Source organism: Vollenhovia emeryi, unplaced genomic scaffold, assembly GCF_000949405.1.
Source record: "Vollenhovia emeryi isolate VEMERY1.0 unplaced genomic scaffold, V.emery_V1.0 DF939233.1, whole genome shotgun sequence".
Taxonomy (NCBI): Eukaryota; Metazoa; Arthropoda; class Insecta; order Hymenoptera; family Formicidae; genus Vollenhovia; species Vollenhovia emeryi.
The window spans coordinates 83,999-105,887 of NW_011967133.1; the positions used below are offsets into that span (position 1 = coordinate 83,999).

Genomic DNA, 21,889 nt, shown 5'->3' on the forward strand with positions numbered 1-21,889 from the left:
AATTACTTATTTCAACAGGATATATGTATGCGAGATGAAACAAGATGGTTTGAAGCTGCGGTACCGTTACTACCTGTTCCTCGGAGCATCTCTCGTTCTTTCCGTCTCCTTTTGCTTCGTCGTCACGCTCTCGGCGACGACTCGAGAGAGAGGAACAAGTATGGTCCAGCGCCCGTGGGCGACTCAACGTCTCACGCTTTTTCCCCTTCACCCACCCTCTCGTGTATTTTTATACCGCGCTTCGGCGCCTCGTGAAATCTCAGGGTTGTTAACCCTCGTAACGAGGTTGTCGAATATTTAGCACCGAGATGGAGATTTCACTCCGGGCAACTTTCATGTCTCTCTCACGAAAATTATAGACTGCCTCTCTAATTACTCGGGCTCGCTCGAATTCATTCAGCGAACTTTCGATGTGACCGATCAGAAGGAACATTTTATTTTGCCGATCAACACTGTGAAACTTTCTTTGCACGAATGAACCGATGTGCGTAATGATGAACGTAAAAAGTGATATTCCCGACGACCATTTTTATGAATAGAAAATAGAAAATTAGCAATGTCCGTCTTTCATAGAATTCCAAATGCAACGGTATTGATATGCATTCTATTTTCTTTTCATATCATTACGAGTTTTATTTTCTAATTGCGAAGCAAATATTTCTCTCGTTATTAAATAATAATTTCTGCTTATCCATCGCTGATCACATACCGTATATGTATACGCGTGTATAATTAATGCAGTATCAAACCGTTACCAGCGGTTTCTTTTACGTTTCATTGCTGTTACATAAATAATTAAGACCAGCGATCTAGTTACACGCAAGTCGAACGATTAAGATGCCGGCCTATTAACCGCTAATCGACGTCGATCGTAATTACGCGGCGCGTCCGCAAAGTGGCACGATTCTAAGCGGTTTGAGAGCGTTGCCCTCTTTTCTCGGCCTTTCGCGACCTCGCGGGCTATATCGCAAGTAAAACAACCGGGAAGAAATGCCTGTAAAATCGAAAGGATAATATTATCGTGCGCGATTACTGTTAATCCAATGTGCGAAGGATGTGCTTATCGCGTCGCGTTACACAAGTCGAGACAAGTATCAGGCGCACGCTTCCGCGAGTATGTAACGCGGCTTACATACGGGCTAGAAACAGTAGAAGTACAAAAGAAGTACAGCAACCTGTTAACCGGCATGTCGTCGTCGTTGCCTAGGTCTTCCAAAGTGGTACAATTCGAAATGGCCAGACACACCGAGAGCGTTGTCCTCTTTCGCGCGGATCCACTACCTGCAGGCGAGCATAAAGTCACCTGCCGCATACCTGCCTACCTCGCTGCGGCAGGCCGGAGGCGATCACTGGTCCTTTTTGCGCCTCTCTCTCTCTCTCTCTCTCTCTCTCTCTCTCTTTCTCTTTCTCCTTTCCGTTACCACCATCGCGAAAAAAACATTCGCTTTCACGAAAGTCCAGGTCTTCGCAAGCCTCTCCTTCGTTTACCCGATGCACGAGGTGCGCGAGAACAGATGCCACACGCGAGGGAGCCGCGGTGAAATCCGTGATTTCTGTCGGCGTTTCTTCCGCAAGGAACATACACGCTGCAGAACGAGCACAGTAAGTCTGACATTCGCTCCGAGCCTGGTACGTGCGCAAAAAAATTCTAAGACCACGGGATTCGCGATCTCTCCATTAAGATGTAAATACTCCTCCCGATCTCACGTCGTTGTGAAATATTTGACATACATTCTTCTTTTCGTAGATGACCAATGATCATCTCTTGGGGAACGGATAGTATCGTTGCCGATTGGAATCACTGGTAGCGGGGCAAAAAAAGTAGAAGAACCAGTCTTCGCTTAGGACTTTGAGCTTGTAATTCCTTCCGTCAGTCGTTTCGCGGCACGACAATAATGCGCCTTCTTAGGAACTTCTGCCGGCGAAAAGTTAGCAGACGAAATTCTTGGCACGCGACCTCGTTGCACCGTTGTTCGCGCCGATTACCGCCTCCGTGTACGCACGTTCGGAGTCCCTCGTTACGAGAACGACGTCCAAGCCGATCTGCGGCTCTGTCGAATATTTTCCCGGTGGAATCGCGATCATCATGGTCGTTGCCGTTAAACGACCAAATCTGACACGCTCGCGACCACCGCCCGATCAGAGCCGTCGATTTTCTATTATGCCGATTTCACGCGCTCGTGCGTGAACGTATGTTGCCGTGCGTCGCGATTTTGCGGTCACGAGACTGCTCATTAGCGTGTCCCTTATTTGTAGAGCAGTATTTTTCGTTGCATCACAAATTTCTCCTTTTCTCTTCTATTATAACGTAACAATATGCAAAATTTCAAAATAACGTCCAAATAATTTCGAAAGTGCATTCGCGAGTTTTCAGTGACCAAACCAACGAATGGTGGAAAAAGCGAAAATAAATTTATAATTATGTACTTTCTAAACGTATAAGATATATGGATATTATTGGTTTAGCGTTAACATTTTCTTATCGTTTGCGTAAACAGAAAGTGGCGTAAAGGATTTTCTAGCCAGCGCGATGTTCAGTTGTTCACGCTTGGTGCATAGAAACTAAGGAAAAACGCCGTCCTAGGCTGTAATTTTATTGTCGGCGCGAGAAACCAAAACGTACGTGTTTGCAACGGCGCTCGTTCCAGCAACCCAGATCTCCGCGCGATGGAAATATACCGTTAAAACGTGCCACAGGCTTGCAGCCGTTACTCCTCGTTCGACGAATCGTTGACTGGCAAGGGGTCTCCTTGGTTCCTCTCATTTTGCCGATTTCGTCCACCCACTCATCATTTCGCTACACAATTTTATCCGGAATTCCTACGTCTCTGCGAGACATGTCTCGACGACTTTAGGGTTCATTGATAATTCAGCTGGTACACCAAAATCGTAAAAGTGCATTAAGGATCGTGTTTTGTTTAGCAATTCCTAATGCGTTAAGGTAAAACGTTTAAATGAGGAATGTTACGTGTTTCACGTCAACTATGGCGTGCATTTCCTTCCTTCTCTTAGATCTGGTTCCATCTATACATGGCGTACATGCGTCGTGCTAGCAAATTTGCGGCATACCGCCTTCACGCCCGCATATCTGTGGCGCTTGCACGATCCTACGAGCGAAAGTACTTTTAGCACGGCGAATTATCGGCGGTACGCCGACGGTGGGAAAGAGGATGGCATTCAATGACTCCCGCCGCGTCTGACAGATTCACTCGTTCTACTTCTCTGTTACCCGAGTTCTGCGGTTTCGCGGAGCAAGGCATTATCGCATGTCCGACGCATTTGACGAGATTACCCACGGGGTATATCGGTGAGAATCGGCGTCATTGACGTAACCGGAATAAATTTGGCTCTCCTAGCGTTAATTTTCACGTCGCACGTAACTTGGACGTGTCACGTCATCGCAGGCAATGCGATATCATCGATTCATTTTACTTGTGCAAATGCAACTTTCGCTCAAACGCTCGACTGCGCGAAATCAGCAACGTATGTAGGTGCGTGCCGGTATTTTTACAAAGTGCACCTCGAGACTATCGTAACGACTCGTCGCTGAGTCCGTGCGTTATATTTCCAGCAAAAATATATGGGCATCGAAGCCGGTCGTTATCGTCATTTCCCGCGGAGCGATGGTTCGTGTGGTATGTTGGAGGCGTTTATGGCGCGATTACCGCTCGTACGCGATATATCGCGCTCAAATACGTATTGACGTAACTGGAGTAGCCTTCTTTCCTTTCCTGTTAGCTCTCTCTTCGCGATCGAGCCACGGAAGTGGCTGTCCGTATCTCTATCTTATAACCGGTTGTTCCAAAAATGCGAGTCAAAAGTTTAAGTGCAAAGTGGAGTACGGGCTTAAGTGTGTTACAATATTTATTTTAAAAAAATTTTCAATCTTTTATTAATAAAGTTATAAGAACGGCATTAAGAACGTAGAAACCTGAAGCATCGGTAAACGATTTTCCAGTTACGATCCCACATCAAGGAGCGTTGTAATTTTCCGGTAGGAGATGGTAACTTCTCCTGCCGTTTACTGGGACTTCATAGAAATCTTTAGAATACAAATGAGGACTTCACCGAGATACGAACTTGCATTAAACTCTGGAGAAGAGTAGATTTACATACGTTCTCATACGCGGTTGAAATGCATGCGGGAGTCGAGATTTATTAGTCGCATCGAGGGAACCGTCAGCGCTGCTCACGTCCAGGCTGAGAAAGACGATTCGACGACGAAGTAGGAAAGTATAATATACGCGATGGAGAGAAGGCGTACCGAGAGGAGCTCGCTGCCGCCGGCACTTTTCTCCTGGCTAATCGTTATGGAAAGTCTGCGGATAATATGGGACGTTGTGCACCGCGGAATCTCGTGTCGGAATCGAAGTTGCGCGCCGCCCGTCGTCGATGTTGCTGAAGCGAGGAAAATTACACGGGGAGCCGGGATGAAGCACGAGGGTTTATCACGAATAAAAAATACGTACTCGAAATGCCGTTTCTATATTAAAACTCGCATGTGACGGTGAGACATATCGAGAGCAGGGATATCGAGTCAAGGATGTTCCCACGTGGTTTGCGCGACATTTGATGAGCACGAAGCTATCGCAACAGGATGAAGATAGAATGTCGCGGAGTTCGTAGAAGTTTCTCGATTCCACTAATGATTCCTTTTAGCTGAATCTTGTTGTTGAAAATCATTTTGCGGATAATATGGGACGCCGGTAGAATCTCGTAGGATTGCTTCGGCACGTCGACAACATTGCTGAGGAAAGGAGTGGTACACCCGGAGCGAGAGGATGGAAGAACGGTCGCTGCGCCAGTGTAGAGGAGATTGGCGACCTAACGGGGAGAAAGAGCGGGCACGAGAGGAAACGAGAACGAGAGAAGGGAATGTGCGCGAGGGAGCGGGACAGACGAGCGGTGGGTGAGAAGGAGAACGACGAAGCGAAGTGCATGGAGCGAACGAGGGAAGAAGAGGGACGGTGTTCGTAATCAAAGGGGCAACCCGCGGCGCGGCCGCAGCGTGGAAGAAAGTCAGCCTACCGAGCGGCTCATCAGTCCGGCACGGTGCGGTGTCCCGAATGCACGTCGAACCATCCATTTTTCGCGGGTTCTTGTCACGTGATTCTGCTCCGAGCATCACGCAGCATCTCACGAGCACGCTCGTTCACCGGTACCGAGTGGAGAACCCGCCAGCCGACTCCGATTAACTTCGGTACATCGCTCGATCGGCAGCTGCGACGCTGCGAGATAGCGGTCTACAGCGTCCATTGGACATCCGCGTTTCGATAGAATCACGTCTGTACAGTACAAATATTCGACCAAGGTTTTACCGAGCAACGCACATAATAAAGGGCCGCAAGAGTGCGAGCGGAGAGATTAAAAAATCGTGGATTCAAGATCGACCTGTACGAGTGTTACGCGGCCCGTGGCAGCGATCCAAGGATTTAGCAATGCTCATGAATGGTACGTACCGCATGATACTCATCTGAAACATTGCGAAGAAATGGGAGATGAGATCGTCGTGGTCTCAAGAATATTGCTTTTTGTTCATTCTCGTATGCGGTCTGTTAGGAAGAGCTAACTGCACTTTGAAGAAAATGCAAAGCGTTGCGAAAACAGACACGAATGAAACATAAAACGATAGCTAGGCAAAATCCAGTGAGACACTCTGAAAACTTATTTCAACGTCCAACGTTCTTTAATGTCATGTAGTTAGTAATTTACGTTCACGAAAGGTTTGACATTTATCAGTTTCGACAGATTTTGAAATCCTATATTCAATTAAATACTGTGCAAGTTTCTTATATATCCACCACTCACCATCAAAGGAATGTTCGTTTAATCCATTTAGTAATATTCTGTGTGCATATATTATATGGCTTCCGTATACACGTCATAGGAGACGCATTTTACAAACATCTTCGACAATTTTAGCTAGAAGCCCACTTCCTTTAAGAACAGTAATTGCCTTATTATTTTCTTGTGAAATTGATAAATAAAAGATCGATTCCAATCTTCCATTAACCGAACAGCTATCTCTCGCGACACTAATCTCAAATGTAAGCTTAATACAATATATGTAATTAAATGTAACGGTACCCTCGTGATTTTCTATCGGCGAGCAAGTCCCTTATTCATAAACAATTGTTCTCAATCCCGTGAAAGTTTCAGCGCATGCTGCGGTAGGAAGCGTACCTTGTAACAAAAAAAAGAAATTGTTATGCATGCGCTGAACGCGATTATCTGCCGATCGAAGTGCAAGGGAAGTAATGTTTCAACACCGAGGCAAGAGGCAATTACCATTTCTTACGGATAACGGACATAAAAGAAAATATAAAAAATAATATAATTTAACGCCAAATTATTAATTTCATCGCGCCGAAGATATTTTCCCAAGATAGTGCCGATCGAATACTTATCGAGCTCATCGGAAATCGGTGCAAAACGTTTTTATGTACAAAGGCTCGCTTGATTGTCTGGCGATCGCGCATTTTTCCCTCGCACAATTAAACTGTCGTAAACCCGACTACTTCCCACACGCGTGGTACAGAAACACATAAGTCGACGTTATTGTATTTCTCTTTGCGCGGTGACTGCGAATCGCCATGTCTCGCTCGAGATTGGATACCGTTTTTCCGGAACAGCTGGAATTGCCGACGGCATTTAAATAATGAATGGAACACGTTGTCAAAATCCACGAAGCGTGTCGGTGAGCGCCAGTTGTTGCATAACGACGCGGCGCATTGCGGCGCGCGGCGTCGCGCTTATGGTTAGGAAAATGCGGAATTCCGAAGGCTCGTACAATCCCATTTAGCCGAGCACAGGCATTCCCGCGCGTAACAGTTGCGGAGCAACATTAATGGCCATCCGGTAGATTTCAGTGGCTTCATAGCCATAGAATTTGTATTCATTAGAACATTCGGCTTCGTGCACTCCTCGCGCCTAATTACTTCAATTATCCGTTCAGTATTAGACGTGGCCGCACGTTGCACGCGAGCGGTTCAAATTTGTACGACATTAATCTCGTCTATCACAGCTGGTTTTCCGTGTATCCGATCCATCATGTGAGGCTTGCCGGGTGGCAATAACGGTTACAGTTATATGCAAACCTTTTCCCACGCGAGCGAATGGAATGTATTAATTAGATGAAGAAAGCGCGATTCACAGTCCGCCGGTGTCTTCGGAAATTCTCCGCAATTATCCGCGAATCGTGGGGGAGTATCTTGCGGAATGCGTCCAAGTATTCCAAGTATAGACTCGAGCAAAGAATTAAATTGACGTAGGCCTGCGAAGCCCGATTCGTCGTCGAATACGTGTTCGGGAATCGCGGCTCAGCTTCGCGATATTTTTACGAGGTTTCGGTGCCCACGCTCGCTCGAGAACCAACACAGCATATCGAGAATGTGGCGATCGGCCTGCGGCTACGAATTCCGTTACACGCACTTGTATGGCTCCTTGGATCTCCCTATACTCTGCCCACGACGAGATTTTTATGTTCCATTTATCTTGCGATTTTCGACACCGATTTAACGATCATCGTCAATCCCATTGGCGTGAAGTAAAAGTGTCGATCAAATACGCATTCTTATTTGACGCGTGTAACATAACGAAAGCCTCCCCAAAGATTACTGTACAATAATCGATGAAAGACATGAAATATACGTACGCCGATGCAGCCAGTGGTTCTCCGTGGTCGCTGCACGCACACATTGCAGGTGCAAGATCAATGAAGAAATATTTCATAAAAGCAAATCAGCTCGCGCTTCCGACAAGAAAATTAATTCTAGAGTTGCACGCAACATAGAGAATCATCGTCGATGCACTCGATTAGTTTGATCGTTGAGGCAGAAAATTCTTTGCAGGCCTCGCAATCAATTAACGCTCTTGAGTTCTTTGAATGCAAATACTGTTTATTGTGTGCACTTTATTGGTAATGGATAATTATATATTATCTACGTTGTATCGCGATGTTGATTCTGTTGCTTAAAAGAAAAAAATAATGAAAGGCATAATGTGCAACGAGAGAATCGAATCTAGAATACATTTGGCGATCGTCGTCGGAACCTTCGCGATCAGCTGATTGCTCGACAGTGACCCCCAGGTCAATCTACTTTCTACTTCTCACATTCTGCCGAGATCAGAGGTGATACTGGCGACGGGGGGGCTGCGCACGATGCCTTCGAGTGGAAGCGGACATACTTTCACGACGATGGACGGTATACATATCGTTAAATTATCGGGATGCTGATGGGTGAAAACGGATGGAGGCGGTACGCGTTGTTCACCTGCCCGCGAGAGAAAAATAAGAGGGAAGATTTATTAGTCGGGATGCTTGGAGAGTCCCCACGGCTCGGAAGAATGTTTATGACGACCGGAGAGCCACATCGCGAAAAGTTGACGACGTGGGAAATTTATCTTTGTAATTCGCCGACGCTTGAGATACCTAACAGTACGATGAAAGTGGGCGGTAAAAAAGAATATTCGATCGAGAGCCATTTGAGATTTCGAAAAAGTCCCCTCTTTGATGTTCGAAATAATATAAAACTTTACGGTGGCCGAAATGCATGAAAACTTAGACGAAGGAAGGAAAAAGAGACTCGAGTGGCCATCGCTAATCGCATAACATTGACGTGGATATAATTTTCGGAACACTTGCCGTCGAGGAACGGCGGAATAAAATTCCACTTGAGCGGAGGTCAATCGTGACGAAACAAATCTCAAGTATAAGAGAATACAAGTTACAGTTAGCGCTTCACCAGGTATACAAATGTCTCGCGTCGGAATGTAATTTATATCGACGCGTGCCTTGTTTGTTTATAATTCGTCCCGCTGCTATCTATATGTAATAGCGTAATCGGTAAAACGAGCAGGTACGACGAGAACATGAAAGTTCCGTATTAAGTTGGTCACGCGACTACACCGGTATGCAGTCAAGATCGCTTAATGATCGTCCGCGATCCTCGACACTATGCGACACGGTTCGTCTATACGCAGTCTGTACGCTGATTGATTCCGCGTTGCGAGTAAATGGATACGATTAGAAAATAACCATGTGGAACGACGAGAAACATTACAAAGTTTCTACAAGTGCTCAAATTTCCGGCTTTACCGTAATCTGTAAATGATAGTCGATTGTGTAGAGCGTTTTGTTGATTTCCGCTACGACAGTTTCTAAATAATCCTTTACAATTTCAAATTCCAAACGGGCTTCACCCCGATAAGAACCTGCCACCCGATTACGCCACGGAGCGCCATAGAATTGTCGACAATGATTTGATTTATTTTCAGGGAGTGGCCAGCATTCCAGTGGAGCGTAAAGATCAGCGAGCCTGTCATGAATTAAGATCAATGGAAAAAATGGATGTCGCCAAGGGTACAACGGAGGACTTCGTGACGGTGGTCAGCGTCGGCAGTCAGCCGGCGTCGGAAAACTTTGTGACCGTTCTGTCGATCGGCAACAGAAAGAAAGGCGATGAAGAAACGTCGGCGGCGGGCAAGAGTCTGTCGAACGGTATGGACGGGCACCTCGAGGAAGAGGTGGAAGTTTTCAGATTGCCCGGGGAGCGTTTGGGCTTTGGACTCAAATTCGAAGGCGGCAACAAGACCGCCGAGAGAGTCCGAAGACTATTCGTGCAGAGCTGCGCGGAGCAAAGTCCAGCCAGCAGAGCGAAATGTTCGTGGGGCACCTTAGGCGAAGGAGACGAGGTAATAATACTCCGAAATGCCTGGGTATTCTGCGTACCTTAGGTTTCCTTTCAATTTAGTTTCCCAAGAAAATTCTTAGATGCACGCGAACGATACCTGCTTTCTTGATCTTGTTTTCCGCGCGTTAACACGGGTCTAATAACATTTCTGCTTTCGCTGACATGATATTTTGTGCTGTAATGCATGTGATAAATTCAAGAAAGTAACATTCATAAACATGTATGATTTCATTCAGTCTTAACGGCACGTGAAATCTTTCGAGCGTCATACGTGTCGCTTTCAATTACGGAACCGACAGGTTTCTTCTGTAATAGATGAAGATTACAATGGCTGAACGGTAGATTTCTACTGGTATTTCAATGTCGGTATAATGACTGACGTATAATTATTTGCACGCATCGAGCCACGACGTTCACATCTGTGGCGTAATATCGGCAGCTTGAATGAACGAGAGAAAAAAGAAAGAGGGAAGAGTGGCAGTGATCTTTTACGCATACTTCAACGCGACATAGTTAACATCTTCACTAAAGAAAAGTCAACTTTATTAAAGTGTTTGCCAATGAAATGAAAATCGTGAGTTGTAGCGACGTCGATGTGTACCGCGTACTTTTATTTCGTCGAACAGCCGCAAAATAAGATGGTGCAGACGCACTCTCTTTGGCTCCCACGGTGCACTTCGCAGTCTATGATTTTCAAGACCTACTTCCTCCCTAATGATCCTCAAGAGAGGTTTCCTCTCACCTCTCTTGCTTGTTTACATTGCAAATTATCGCGGGCGAGCTCTTCCCCGCGCCGCTTCCTCATACTCGACAATCACATTACATCTCTTGCAGGTACTTTCGATCGACGGTATACCAGTAACACACATGACTCGATTGGATTGCGTGAGAAGATTGAAGGAGTCGCAATTGGTCATCAGGTTAATGGTGAGGTGTCGCGGCGCTCTTAGACCGGAAGTGGTGAGCGCCGAGAGAAAAATCGAAAGGAGCAAAGTGCCTCCGGAATTACCCGCGGCACCACCGCCTGTACCGCCGAGGAAGCTGAGACAGCCTCGAGGATCCGCGGACGGCGAGGCGAATCCTAGTCCTATCAAGAAATTATGGGACAATTCCAAGTCGCAGAACGGATTGCAGAATGGCTCGCAGAACGGCACGCAGAACGGTTCGTCGATTTCACAAGTCGGACCGCAGTGCGTGACCAAAATAAGCTCGTACGAGAATTGCGAGTCGAGAGGCGTCAATGGATTGAATCAGGAAAGCACGAAGGAATCGCCGAAGGACCGCTCGCCGGAGTTCGTGAAATCGAAGCAGGTTGTAATCACGATGAGAGAGAAAAAAAAGTAGATTAAATATATGAAAAAAAAATCCACCGAATTAAAAGTTAACGCTACAAAAATCTGACTGAAAAAAGACCTCTTTATGTTTCTAGGAACCGCCGGAAGCAATGGTTTATCTGGATGCGCGATCGCAATGCGGCTCCACGCATGGCAGCACGTCCGACGATACCGGCAGCTCCATGTCCACCGTGGTGGACAGATTCTCGACTTCTGATCGCGTGTCGACCATCTCCACGGCGTCCACGGCGTCGACTGCCGGTTCCGAACAGCCGAGTGAATTCTCGGGCGTCGATCGAGACGTGGACCGGTCGTCCGATCGAGACGTGCTACTGTCTCGCGCGATCTGCCCGCTGGAGCATCTGGAGCGGGACTTTTCAAATCCGCCCGATTACCTGCTCCGCCGTCTCGCCAGTTCCGAGGCGGTGACGCATGTGGAGTCACGGGGCGAAGTTGAACGGATTACAGCGGTCGTTGCACCGAACACGGTGTTGATCGAGGAAACGATCACTCTTCAGCCGCCGCTCAGCTTTCAGGACGCCCCGCTGAGTTACGGACACGAGGCCCGGCCGGATCTTTTCTACACGGCCGACCTGGCCGCCGACTCGACGACGCATTTCAGGCCAATTAAGGACGACGTGGAACTCGTGGAACGTGTCAACGGCAACCACGATGAATTCCGCGAAGCCACCTGCGTTTCCGGCACGGGAAGAAGCAACGACGACAGGTCGTCGCCGCCGCCGTTACCGGCTAGAAATCACGTTAATAGGATCTGCGTAAACCAGACGCAGACGAGTGAATCTGGAAGCGAGGCGCGTCCGCGAATCTCCGCAACGGTACCTGTCTCCTCCGAGAGGCAACTTTCGGAAGCTCCTCTATTACCGCCGAAACCGTTGCCGAGAAAGGACGTTAAGGCTAGACGGAAGAGACCACCTCCGCCGCCTCCACCGCCGATTATAACACCGCGAAGAGAAATTAAGTCTTCTCCGTCGATCGATTCTAATCACATAACGGAAACAGAAAGCGAGAATCTTTCGCAAGTTGAAAGCACAGAATGCATTCGATCAGGAGTATGCAGTCTGTCATCAAATGAAGATAATATCCTTGACGAAAGGAATCGAAGACTCGAGAGCTCAGACGGGAGTCTCGCTAATGAATCTGACATGAAGAACGCTCTTGATAACGAGAAAGACAAAGCCTTAAATTCGGGAGAAGCCGCACAAACGAACAAGGTCTTTGAAATTATCGAAATCAGAATGTCCAAAGGTTTGCAGTCCGATCAGAAGGAGGAAACTGCAAAGAGTAAATCAAATAATGCAACAGAAATTCTGAATTGCAAGCAAAGTAAAGTTAAAGATAAAGTAACTGACAGGACCGAGCAAGATCAACTGCAACCTGTGAATAATTCGAAGAAAGTCTCACCGGAGCATCAAACCACGAACACAGAATCAACCGACAAGCGTATTAACGGGTCAAACAATGAAAAAGAAAGACGGAAAGACTCGGAAAGTTGTTATCAAGAAGAAACTAAAATAACGGATCAGGACACTTTTAAGGAAGTATTTACATCGAACGAAGACAGTATCTCGTCGCTCGATAATCCTGTGGTGCAAGAAAGCGAGGACGACGAAACTTACCAATCGCTCGACGTGACGAACGACGACATAAAGACAGCAAAAGTGAATCAAATACTAAAGACGGAGGAAGTTATGGAGGAAGAAGACACCACCGACGAAAGCGACGACGGCGACTATTACTGGCAAAGTAATCTCGCTACCATCGGCGAAGAGGAGGAAACTTCCTTAGAATACGTGAATGCAAAGTAAGTTTACACAATTATTATTATTTAATATTATTATTCAATAGAGACTGTAGTTATTAAACGTTATTTTGATACTGAGGAATTTAGGATCGTATGTGTTCTAGAGAAATGTGGTTTCCACCCACTTCCACCGCGGTGCATTTCAATTCTTGTATCGAAATTTATTACGCAATTAAAGTGAATACATATGCATTGTATAAAATTAGCCGTAATTGTTTCGCTTATTTCGAATAGAATATGCAATTAATTGCTCGGCTAAAGTGGGAATTGTGCCGGGGAACAGATTGCTATAAAACTCATTGACGCAGCATCGCGCAACGAATGAACTTTAAAAAGAAATTAATTCACTTTCTTTATGGATATGGGTTACCCGCCGTGCGCGGCACATGGAGAAAAGGTTAATTGACCTCACCAAGAATAGAAAAGAGGGTTGTCGATTACTGAGAATCGAGCAGCCGTTCGACTCGGCCGTCCCACGAGGTGAACGCCTCCATGCAAATGCTCGACATTTGCTTATTGCTTTGAAAAGCGATCTCTCCTTCTTTGCATGACGCTGCAATCACCTCTCAAACCATTCCAACAGCAATTGCTGTTTATTAAATCTTTTAATAGGTTTTTCTAGCGCTGAAACGTACGCGCGTGTAACGGGTTGTACGACATATTAATCTTTTAATTGTCTAAAATTAATTTTTGTATTCGTTTTCCGTCGCAATCCGATAAGACGAGATGAAAAGGCGCAGCTATTCTCTTATAAGCAACTAAGAAAAGATATTGCCTCTGACCTGTTGCAGCAACGCAGACACGAATGATTCCAGCGAGCTGGCGGTGAAACCGGAAGACTCGTCTCCTGCAATCAAGAAAGATACGTTCGTTAAAAACGGTAAGTCCGTTTAATACGCTAATTAAACTTTAATTAAAGCTCGAAATATGATTTGAATCAATAAAACCGCAATTTATCCAATTAACGGAAGAATGCGAGGACAGCACAGAACGATTAGAGATTCGCTCGCTAATAGCAAAAGGCAACAAATCAGGCGGTTGCGCCCATTAAGATCAACTGCGTAAAAAAATTTAACATCGCCAACCAGAGCGACCTTGAGCCGCTAATTAGTTAATTGACTTTGCTTTCGATAGCGTCACCAGTGTCTTAGATTTTCCGCGACTGATACGTCGGCCAGCGAGAAATGTCACGATTTGCTCGACTTGCCGAATGCGGCAGCTATCGTGGAAAAAAAATTCCGAAAAACGCTCGAGTGCGCAACGCCGGAGGACACCCGGTACACACGCCCACGCTGCCGCGGCACGTCACCGTCGAGTTTTATAAAGGTTACGCATTAATCACCTTGCGTTACGCGCCCATGCAGCTCTCCGGTTTCGCGCGGGCGCGAATGCATTCAAAACGGAGGCAGGTCGCGAATCAAGACAAAGGCGTGTAGCGGCGCGCCTTCCTCGCCGGGAGAAATTCTTATTCACCAACGTGCATTCTGTGGTATTTTCACGCGGATGACTAGACGTTCGCGTTTCCTCTTCGCAACCGCGATATTACGCACGAGATCTTAATCGAGACCTTTTTTGATGCCTTACTCTCTCTCTCTCTCTCCCTCTCTCTATCTATCTATCTTTCTCCGCCCCTGTGGGTTCTTGTCCCTTATAATTTATTTCTACGCAAACACCACATCAGAAAGGCTCTTCACCATTTTCTGCAGACACGAAAGCACTTGTCTTCAATGAGATACCTGTTTGCGTAATATATGCTCTTCGAGAAAACTATTTAAAGAAAGATACGTTATCACGTACTCGTCTTCTACCGCCGCAGAAGAAGTTGATAGGAAAAAAAATGTCTATCTCCGCCAACGTAGACCGATCGAGAAAACAGTAATCTCGCCATAGAAATACCGGAAATCGAGCGGTGGTAATAATTCGCGCATGATACGCACTCGATGAGGTATATCATCAGAAACAATCCACCATTCGCGATACGGTATTTCTCGCACACTTCACGTGTCCCTTTTTCCAAGTTAATGAATACACAGCTGTCGGGAAAAGCCCGAAGGAAAAAGATAGTTTATATAATAGAAGGAATTACGAGGTCGGATAATGAGAAATAATAAGCGTTCGTATAATAATTAATTTGCACAGTACTTTTCCAGAAATGCGCCGATCACGCACGTTAGACGTTCTCCAACGTTAGAGGCGACGTATAATTTTCTAATGACGATTTCGACATCGTCTTTGCCGCGTCCGTTTTTTTCTTTTTTATTCGTGTTTTTTTTTCTCTCTCTCGAACTGCACGATTCCCGAAGCGAATCGTACGATAAGGAGTGTATCGGCGGATCTTCACCCGAGACTTTACCGTAGCCGGACGCTTTGTGCAAAGCGGGAAATAAGGAAATTCCGTCGACGCGGTCTCTAATCGCGGCACGGCTCGAATGTGGATTCCCGGCCGCCGGCCAGGTGGGTGTGAGAACAAAACCGTTAAGAATAATTCGAGAATCGTCTGGCAGCGAGCGCGGAGGCGATGCTCGCGCGGATTGCTAACGAACAATCGAAGCTGCCGTCCGCGGAGGCCCGTATTAAACGCGAGACTTTACGGTCAGGCGCCTTCGGATTGCCGGGTGCCGGCAACGTTTCAACCGGTCATTTTACCAACGAATCGGCGGGCGTTCGTTTCTCAACCCCCGTTAAATATCAAGCCGTAAAAATTCTCACGGTATTCATTACGCACACCGTTTCGCCGTGCGCGAATCCAAGTGAAAATACATTGCGTCACTTTACGTTTGACTCTTGAGAATCTTTCATCTCGCGCCACTATACTGGTATGCCGGGTGGCTCTGGAGGCAAAGATATCCTAAGCTATGTATATTAGAAAACGAGTTGCTAAAGCTGTAATTCTTTCCACGGGATTAACTGCTGAGTGAGATTAGCGTTGCAGCTTCTACGAATTGAAAATTCCCGGAATTTTTCTTCAAACACGCGAGATCGCGACGTTAACAATTTGATAGCGGTGCATTATTCAAATCACAGCATTGCACGACTGTGCGATCGCATCCGGGACAGAATAAGCAAACGAGAATACGTCTATTGTATTGGTTCGACGATGCCCAAGTCTTCCGTTAATTATCATGTATCCTGTATTGTTTCGCGACATTTACGATCGATCCGGCGCCGCGAGCAGCGCACACGCGCCTGTTGTAAGTGGTGGATGGTCTCGAGATCGGGGGTCTGGCAAAGCTTACTAGTCACAACAATATGGCGAGCCCGCGTCCCAAGCCACGGTCTTCAGCCTCCGAAGCTCTTCCAGTGGCTGACCGCGCTCAAGGTCCCATTCCCCCTTAATCGCCTTCCTTTTCGAGATCTTTCACTTGGTTCACTTCCAATCGAAGAGACGGCGATCTCTGACGCATACTTGCGTACTGACGTGCGCCTGTACGTGCGCGATCGCAGAAGACGGCATTCCAGCGCGCCGGCACCGGGCCCGTATGCGTATAGTATACTGACCCAAAGATAACAAATGTCACGCGGCCGACACCTATACGAATTCAACTAGATTGGCATCGATAGCTCTTTCTCTAAGGCAACACTTTCGGCTCCTTTCGAAGCTGAAATTCTGCCCCGATCTGTCTTGGCAGATCTGACGTGGACAGTTTGTGTTATTGCCTACGGTTTCCTATCAATATTCTGTTCGGGAGTAGTATCTGTCCACTCGAGTTAATTCAAACGTTAATAAGTCGACGATTTAAAAAAAAACAGTACGATGGCACAAATGTTTAAGATAGATCGATCTTGTGATGTCGCCTCAAGTAATGGAAGATAAAAAATTGCCATCCTTAATGTAACATGCCACTGTGCGTACCGCACGTTCCAGATCTTCATCGCAACACCGATCTGATGTGAAGTGACTCGGAAGACTCGTTTGCCTACGCCACACAATTGTCCGACTTAAAAATACACAAACGAAAAGCGCATTCCATAATTTCAACCGAACCGTGCATTAACGACCGGCTCTTAAGGAGACCGACCTTTCCCAGGCGATCCGACGCCCGTTTCAATTTGCGATTGCAAAGGGCGATGATTAGTCTTGAACCCCCCCCGAGGAGAGCTTTCGACGTCGGATCAATTAGTAGATATTGATACTGAATACTTTCTATTAAATGTTAATGCGCATAAATTCCAGGCAACATTTTATTCGGACTAATCTCGCGGCCTTATAGAAAATTATTCGCCATTCAGAACATTCAGTGGAACATTCGCGGATATGTATGTTAAAAAACTACAATCGGATTATTAATACCGAATAACGGATCTGAACGAGACATTTAGAAGTCTTGAGACGCAAGGCACCGCAAGGTTTCGTTTTGCTCAAAGTTTTCCTCATTATATAAATTTGCACATGTAAAATTGAATTCCCCTTGTCTCTTTGAAAAATTGGCGAATAGGAACGCGATACTCTGGAAACATTTCATTTTAACTGAAGTTTGCATCGCACGGCGGAAACCAGGTCACGTTTTGTCACGTTCGTGCCGAAAGAATCGTGTTCGATCTGACTCGCAAAGTACGCCGAATGCATCCGATCGCGAGCGAGCCTGCATTCCATCGCGCCAGCTCGAACGGTGCACGCAGTAAAACCGCCTAAAGATGACTCGTCCCGTTTCAAGATCGACCAGTATCAACGAATTCAACAAAGTGCGGCCGTTGAACGAAAGATTACGATCGGCTCTGGAAATGGAAACCAGTCATGAATTACGTTACGCGCGTTTACTAGGAGCAGATAGGCATTATGTCCTAACATCAGATCAGCCACGCTTGCGAATCGCGCACGAGCACTCGAGAAAATCGGTATCCGAAGAGACAGTTATTGTTATTCGCATAGCGAGATCGGCCGAGGGGAGGACAGACACGTCGCTCGTCGAGTCAGGTCAGCCGTGCCTGAAAGGATCTACTATGTGTCCACGTAGGCATATCGGACGCAAGATCCAAGATCCGAGAGACGACATTCCATCGTGGCAACCCGGAAGCGCTACGCCGTACGCCAACGTCAATATAATTAGTTACGATGCATCATACTTAAGATGCAGATCGATCTGCGAAGCTGACGAACGAGCGGATCACTTCCACGCCGCGGCGCCGGGAGAAGTTTAATCGTTTGCTCGGATATAAATAAACGTGAAATTACATCTTCTTCCCGCGGTATATCTCGAGTGTTGATCGTTTGTGTAACATCCAGTTTACACGCCGCTTTACGCAAGCAGTGTGAACCGCGAAACGTTCCCATAGTATTTGTGCTGCACAGCAGCTATCGCGACAACGATTTACCGTGAAATCGTCGGGTTACCCCGAACGTTGAACAAGTACACTTTTCCAGCTATTTGTTTCTCCTTCTTTTTCTCTTTATCGCTCTACCATTTCATTACTTTGTACGTCCGTTTTAACCAAATATACAGTTTGAAAATATGGCGATTGTTCGAAAGTGCAGTTGCGACTCGACTTGTCGCTGACCCGACCGTAGCCCGCGTTTGCAAATCCAGTTGAGACGCTGAAACACAAATCCAGGAAATGAGCGCAGAGCCCATCAAGGTCCGACGTCGGCGCTTTAGAGCGCGGCGCGGCTTTGCGGGGCAATCAGCGCGAATTTTTATCCTGTTGTAACCCACGTCGTTTGAGCAAATGCCACGACGTGATAGAAGCAGGTTTTCTTTTATTCCTCTTAAATAAAACGATAAAGATCACAGCGACTCTCGCGATCTTGCCGCAATCAGGAGCGCACGGTGGTATCCATAAAAGTTTCATAATGAACAATCTTTCAACGAACATTACGACCATACGCGTGCTATCGTTGCCTGATCAGAGATCTAACATGTTCGAACGATTCTTATAATAAGCCGAAGATCCGAGTCAGATACAATCGAAACGTCATTTTTAATACTTATTCATCGGTTCAGTTCGAGATACATTTGGCAGCGCGAATAATCGTTGATTACGAAGATTATTAAATAAATTCTAACAGGGACTTATGGTCAACCCAACTGGCTAGTAGCTTTATTTAAGTAGATACTACAACGTTTCGACCCTGGTTTGGGTCCTTTTCAAGTAATACTGCAATCAACAACAATCATAATACATAAAACAATAATTATAATAAATAAGTCGAGTATAAATTAAATTAAAAACGGTAGACTAGTGTAAGTCATGGTAATAAAGTCTAATACGTAGTGTATGTATAAATTAAATTGTAAAGTAATAAAATTAGAAATAAAAATAAAAATAAAATAAACCAGGTATAATATTGGTGAGTAAACGAAATAAGTTACGGTACGGTGAGATTACAGCGAACAATGGTAAGTCATGGTGAGTAAGAGAAGATGGGCAAGATGTAAATTAAATAACAATAGAAGATATAAATTGAAGATATAAATGATTAAATAACTAGATCCACGATACGCGTGCTGCCGAAATGTTCCTTTCATTGAACTGTATCGATTGTGCCGATACGAGAGCGAGCGAGACCTTGACAAGCGTAAATCTAATATTATTATCGTCGCGTTCATTATTGTCCAGGATATGTCTACCTCGGCATGGAAATATTTCCCGAGCAGCGGTAACTCCTTACATGCCACGTGTTTACAAATAATGGGAAAATGCAGTGTCTAGTGTTAAATGTCTACTGAATGGATTGAAAGCCCTTTCGACATCGACTACGGGACTCGCACTCGTTTTATGGAAATTTTCATTTCGCAAAGAGAACGAAACTTCCGCTTTTCGCTTCGCGGAACGCTTAATGAATTCTCGCTGATATTACGTTGCATTTACGTTACGTCATGTCCAACGTATTAAAATATATAATCTAATAATTGTTACGTAATACGACGGCATTGCGATACGGTCAACAAATTTTCGGTACCTGTGCGCGTGGAACGGTACACGTTATTTTCGCGATATTCTCAAGAATAGTCTATAAACTTCTAAATCTGATAACAAGTCACACTTCCGCGTCGGATCATACCTTCGTTCGTATCGCACGGAATGCACCCGCACGGTGAAGAAATAACCGAGCGTAGCGATGAGCTTTCATAAAGTGCGCTTCAGCTAGCTCTTTTACGCTTTACGACGAGCCGAAACGCACGCCCTTCGACGCTCCTCGACGCTCCTCGACGCGCTCGACTCGGGGAAATTCGAGCCCACAAAGGCCAGCTTACTTCTTTTCAGCCACACGATTTCCGTGCCTTATAGCGAAACCATCGGCAGTGATGCTCAAACGAGCGGAAGGCCTTTTGTGATCTATGTTAAAATCTAGCCTACACATCTTGCACTAGGTGTCATGGTAAAAAATGACTTTTACTTTCCCTTTTCGTATACGCTCCTGCAAGGTAGTTGATGATTCAAAACGCGGGATTACAAGACGTGACAAGGAAAAATTACTTTTTCTAAAACCGGAAAGGCAACGCGGAAGTATCATACTCGGCCGGACAACAAAAATCCGAACGTAAGACGCAATCTGTCTTTCAGCAATTTGACTCGTATTGTGCGCGCGCGCGACTCCCCGCGGATCGCAAATCGATTTATCAACGTTTGATCTTCGGTTTCGAAATGTACCGCAACAGTGAAAAGACGGCCTTTTGTCCGGCGGAGATCACACGTGGCGTATTTCTAAAACGTTTCGATACGTACGTCGGGAATTCGAAGGATAGATCGCTGATCGCTGTGTCGTCACGCAAGTGCGTAGAAAACCATGTATCCAGAAGTTAAAATTACATATTCCAAAGTGGAACTACACGTAAATATAGAAGCGTTAACGAATGGTCCTCGGGTCGAGGAAGAATACGCGATATTTTCAACGAATCTTTATATACGGCGAATCACGTGCTGACACATAACGAGCTAACGCGAAAGTGTCGCGGCTTGCCATCAAGATGGAATTTCGGAGAAGGTGACAGCGCCCGAAGCAACGGACGGCCAGTGCTCCGGTGTCAGCCGCCGCATTAATTAACAAAGAAATGCCGGGCTTTTAGCAATCTTGGCGAATTTATCGGATCAATTTACACGCGTGCGCGCATTTATGGTGCGCTATCGAGTTATCTCGAAGGTAACCTATCGGGAGTAAAGGCACCTCTCCTCGAGACCGGTAAGGAAGCGTCGTCCCGCTCGGTGGAAAGGGATGCCCGGCGCGACGTCCCGAGCAAAGGCAGAAGGCGTTCGCCAGTCTCTCGTCGGCTCTCAAGTCAAAACGTTCCGGGGACTTTCGCGTGTGTGCTCCGCTTCGCGTGTTAGGTATGCTTGCCATAATTCGCCTATGCTCGAATCGAGTGTTCTTGGCGAATTCCGTTTGAGTGTACTCGTTCCTTGATTCGCCATTTGTCTCCTCTTACGGGCCCTTTGCAAATTCCGCGATACAAAGTCGGCACTTGGAGTAATTTTCCAAAGAACTTTCAGGCCGCCGATGCCGAAAGTATACTATTTAGCACATTTTAGCAATTGGAGCATAAACCCTTAGTTTGGAATTTGAAAAGCGTAACGAAGAAAGCTCTCGCGCGCCGCTCGGTTCTCATTTCTACGATTCGAAAACATATTCTTCGTGCTCGGTGTAGCGTGGATACATTTTTTTCATGGTTCACCTACAAGTAATCATTTACAGTGGTCCGTTTTCAAACGCGAACATGTGCCTTGACGGAGTGCAAAACGTATAATCGGTCCGCGAGGCTCGAGGACTGCAATAAGCCGTAGAGATTTGACCACGCAGCGAGAGGAAAAGATTTCTTTCTTGAAACGGTAAGATATTCATGAAAAACTTGTCAGTTCGATTTAATTGTAAGCCCGCTATTAATGATATTGCCAGTTTAAAAAGTAATCGTAAGCTTTCTGCTTTTGTCTATTCCGCGAACAATACTTGATCGGTTACACAAAAGACGCGGAAAAGTTTCGCTAAGCGTATCTCCTGTCGTGGTGTACACAAGAAAATCGCTCTAATGCCAGAGGAAGGCCGATTTTACGGCGCTAATAGAACCAGGTTGACTCGCGAAGCGCTTCGGCTTCGAACGTTCATTAGA

General features: G+C 46.1%; 1 protein-coding gene across 1 annotated transcript in view; it reads left to right on the plus strand.

Annotated features, from left to right (window-relative positions):
* Positions 1–5,024: 5,024 nt before the first annotated feature.
* LOC105560309 overlaps positions 5,025–21,889 on the plus strand; it is a 39,237-nt gene continuing 22,372 nt past the window's right edge. Inside the window, exons 1-5 of the mRNA XM_012009312.1 lie at positions 5,025–5,451; positions 9,277–9,693; positions 10,527–11,003; positions 11,122–12,848; positions 13,640–13,728. Of these exons, the coding sequence (XP_011864702.1) occupies positions 5,449–5,451; positions 9,277–9,693; positions 10,527–11,003; positions 11,122–12,848; positions 13,640–13,728 (2,713 nt within the window). The 5' untranslated portion in view covers positions 5,025–5,448. The remainder of the gene's footprint in view (positions 5,452–9,276; positions 9,694–10,526; positions 11,004–11,121; positions 12,849–13,639; positions 13,729–21,889) is intronic.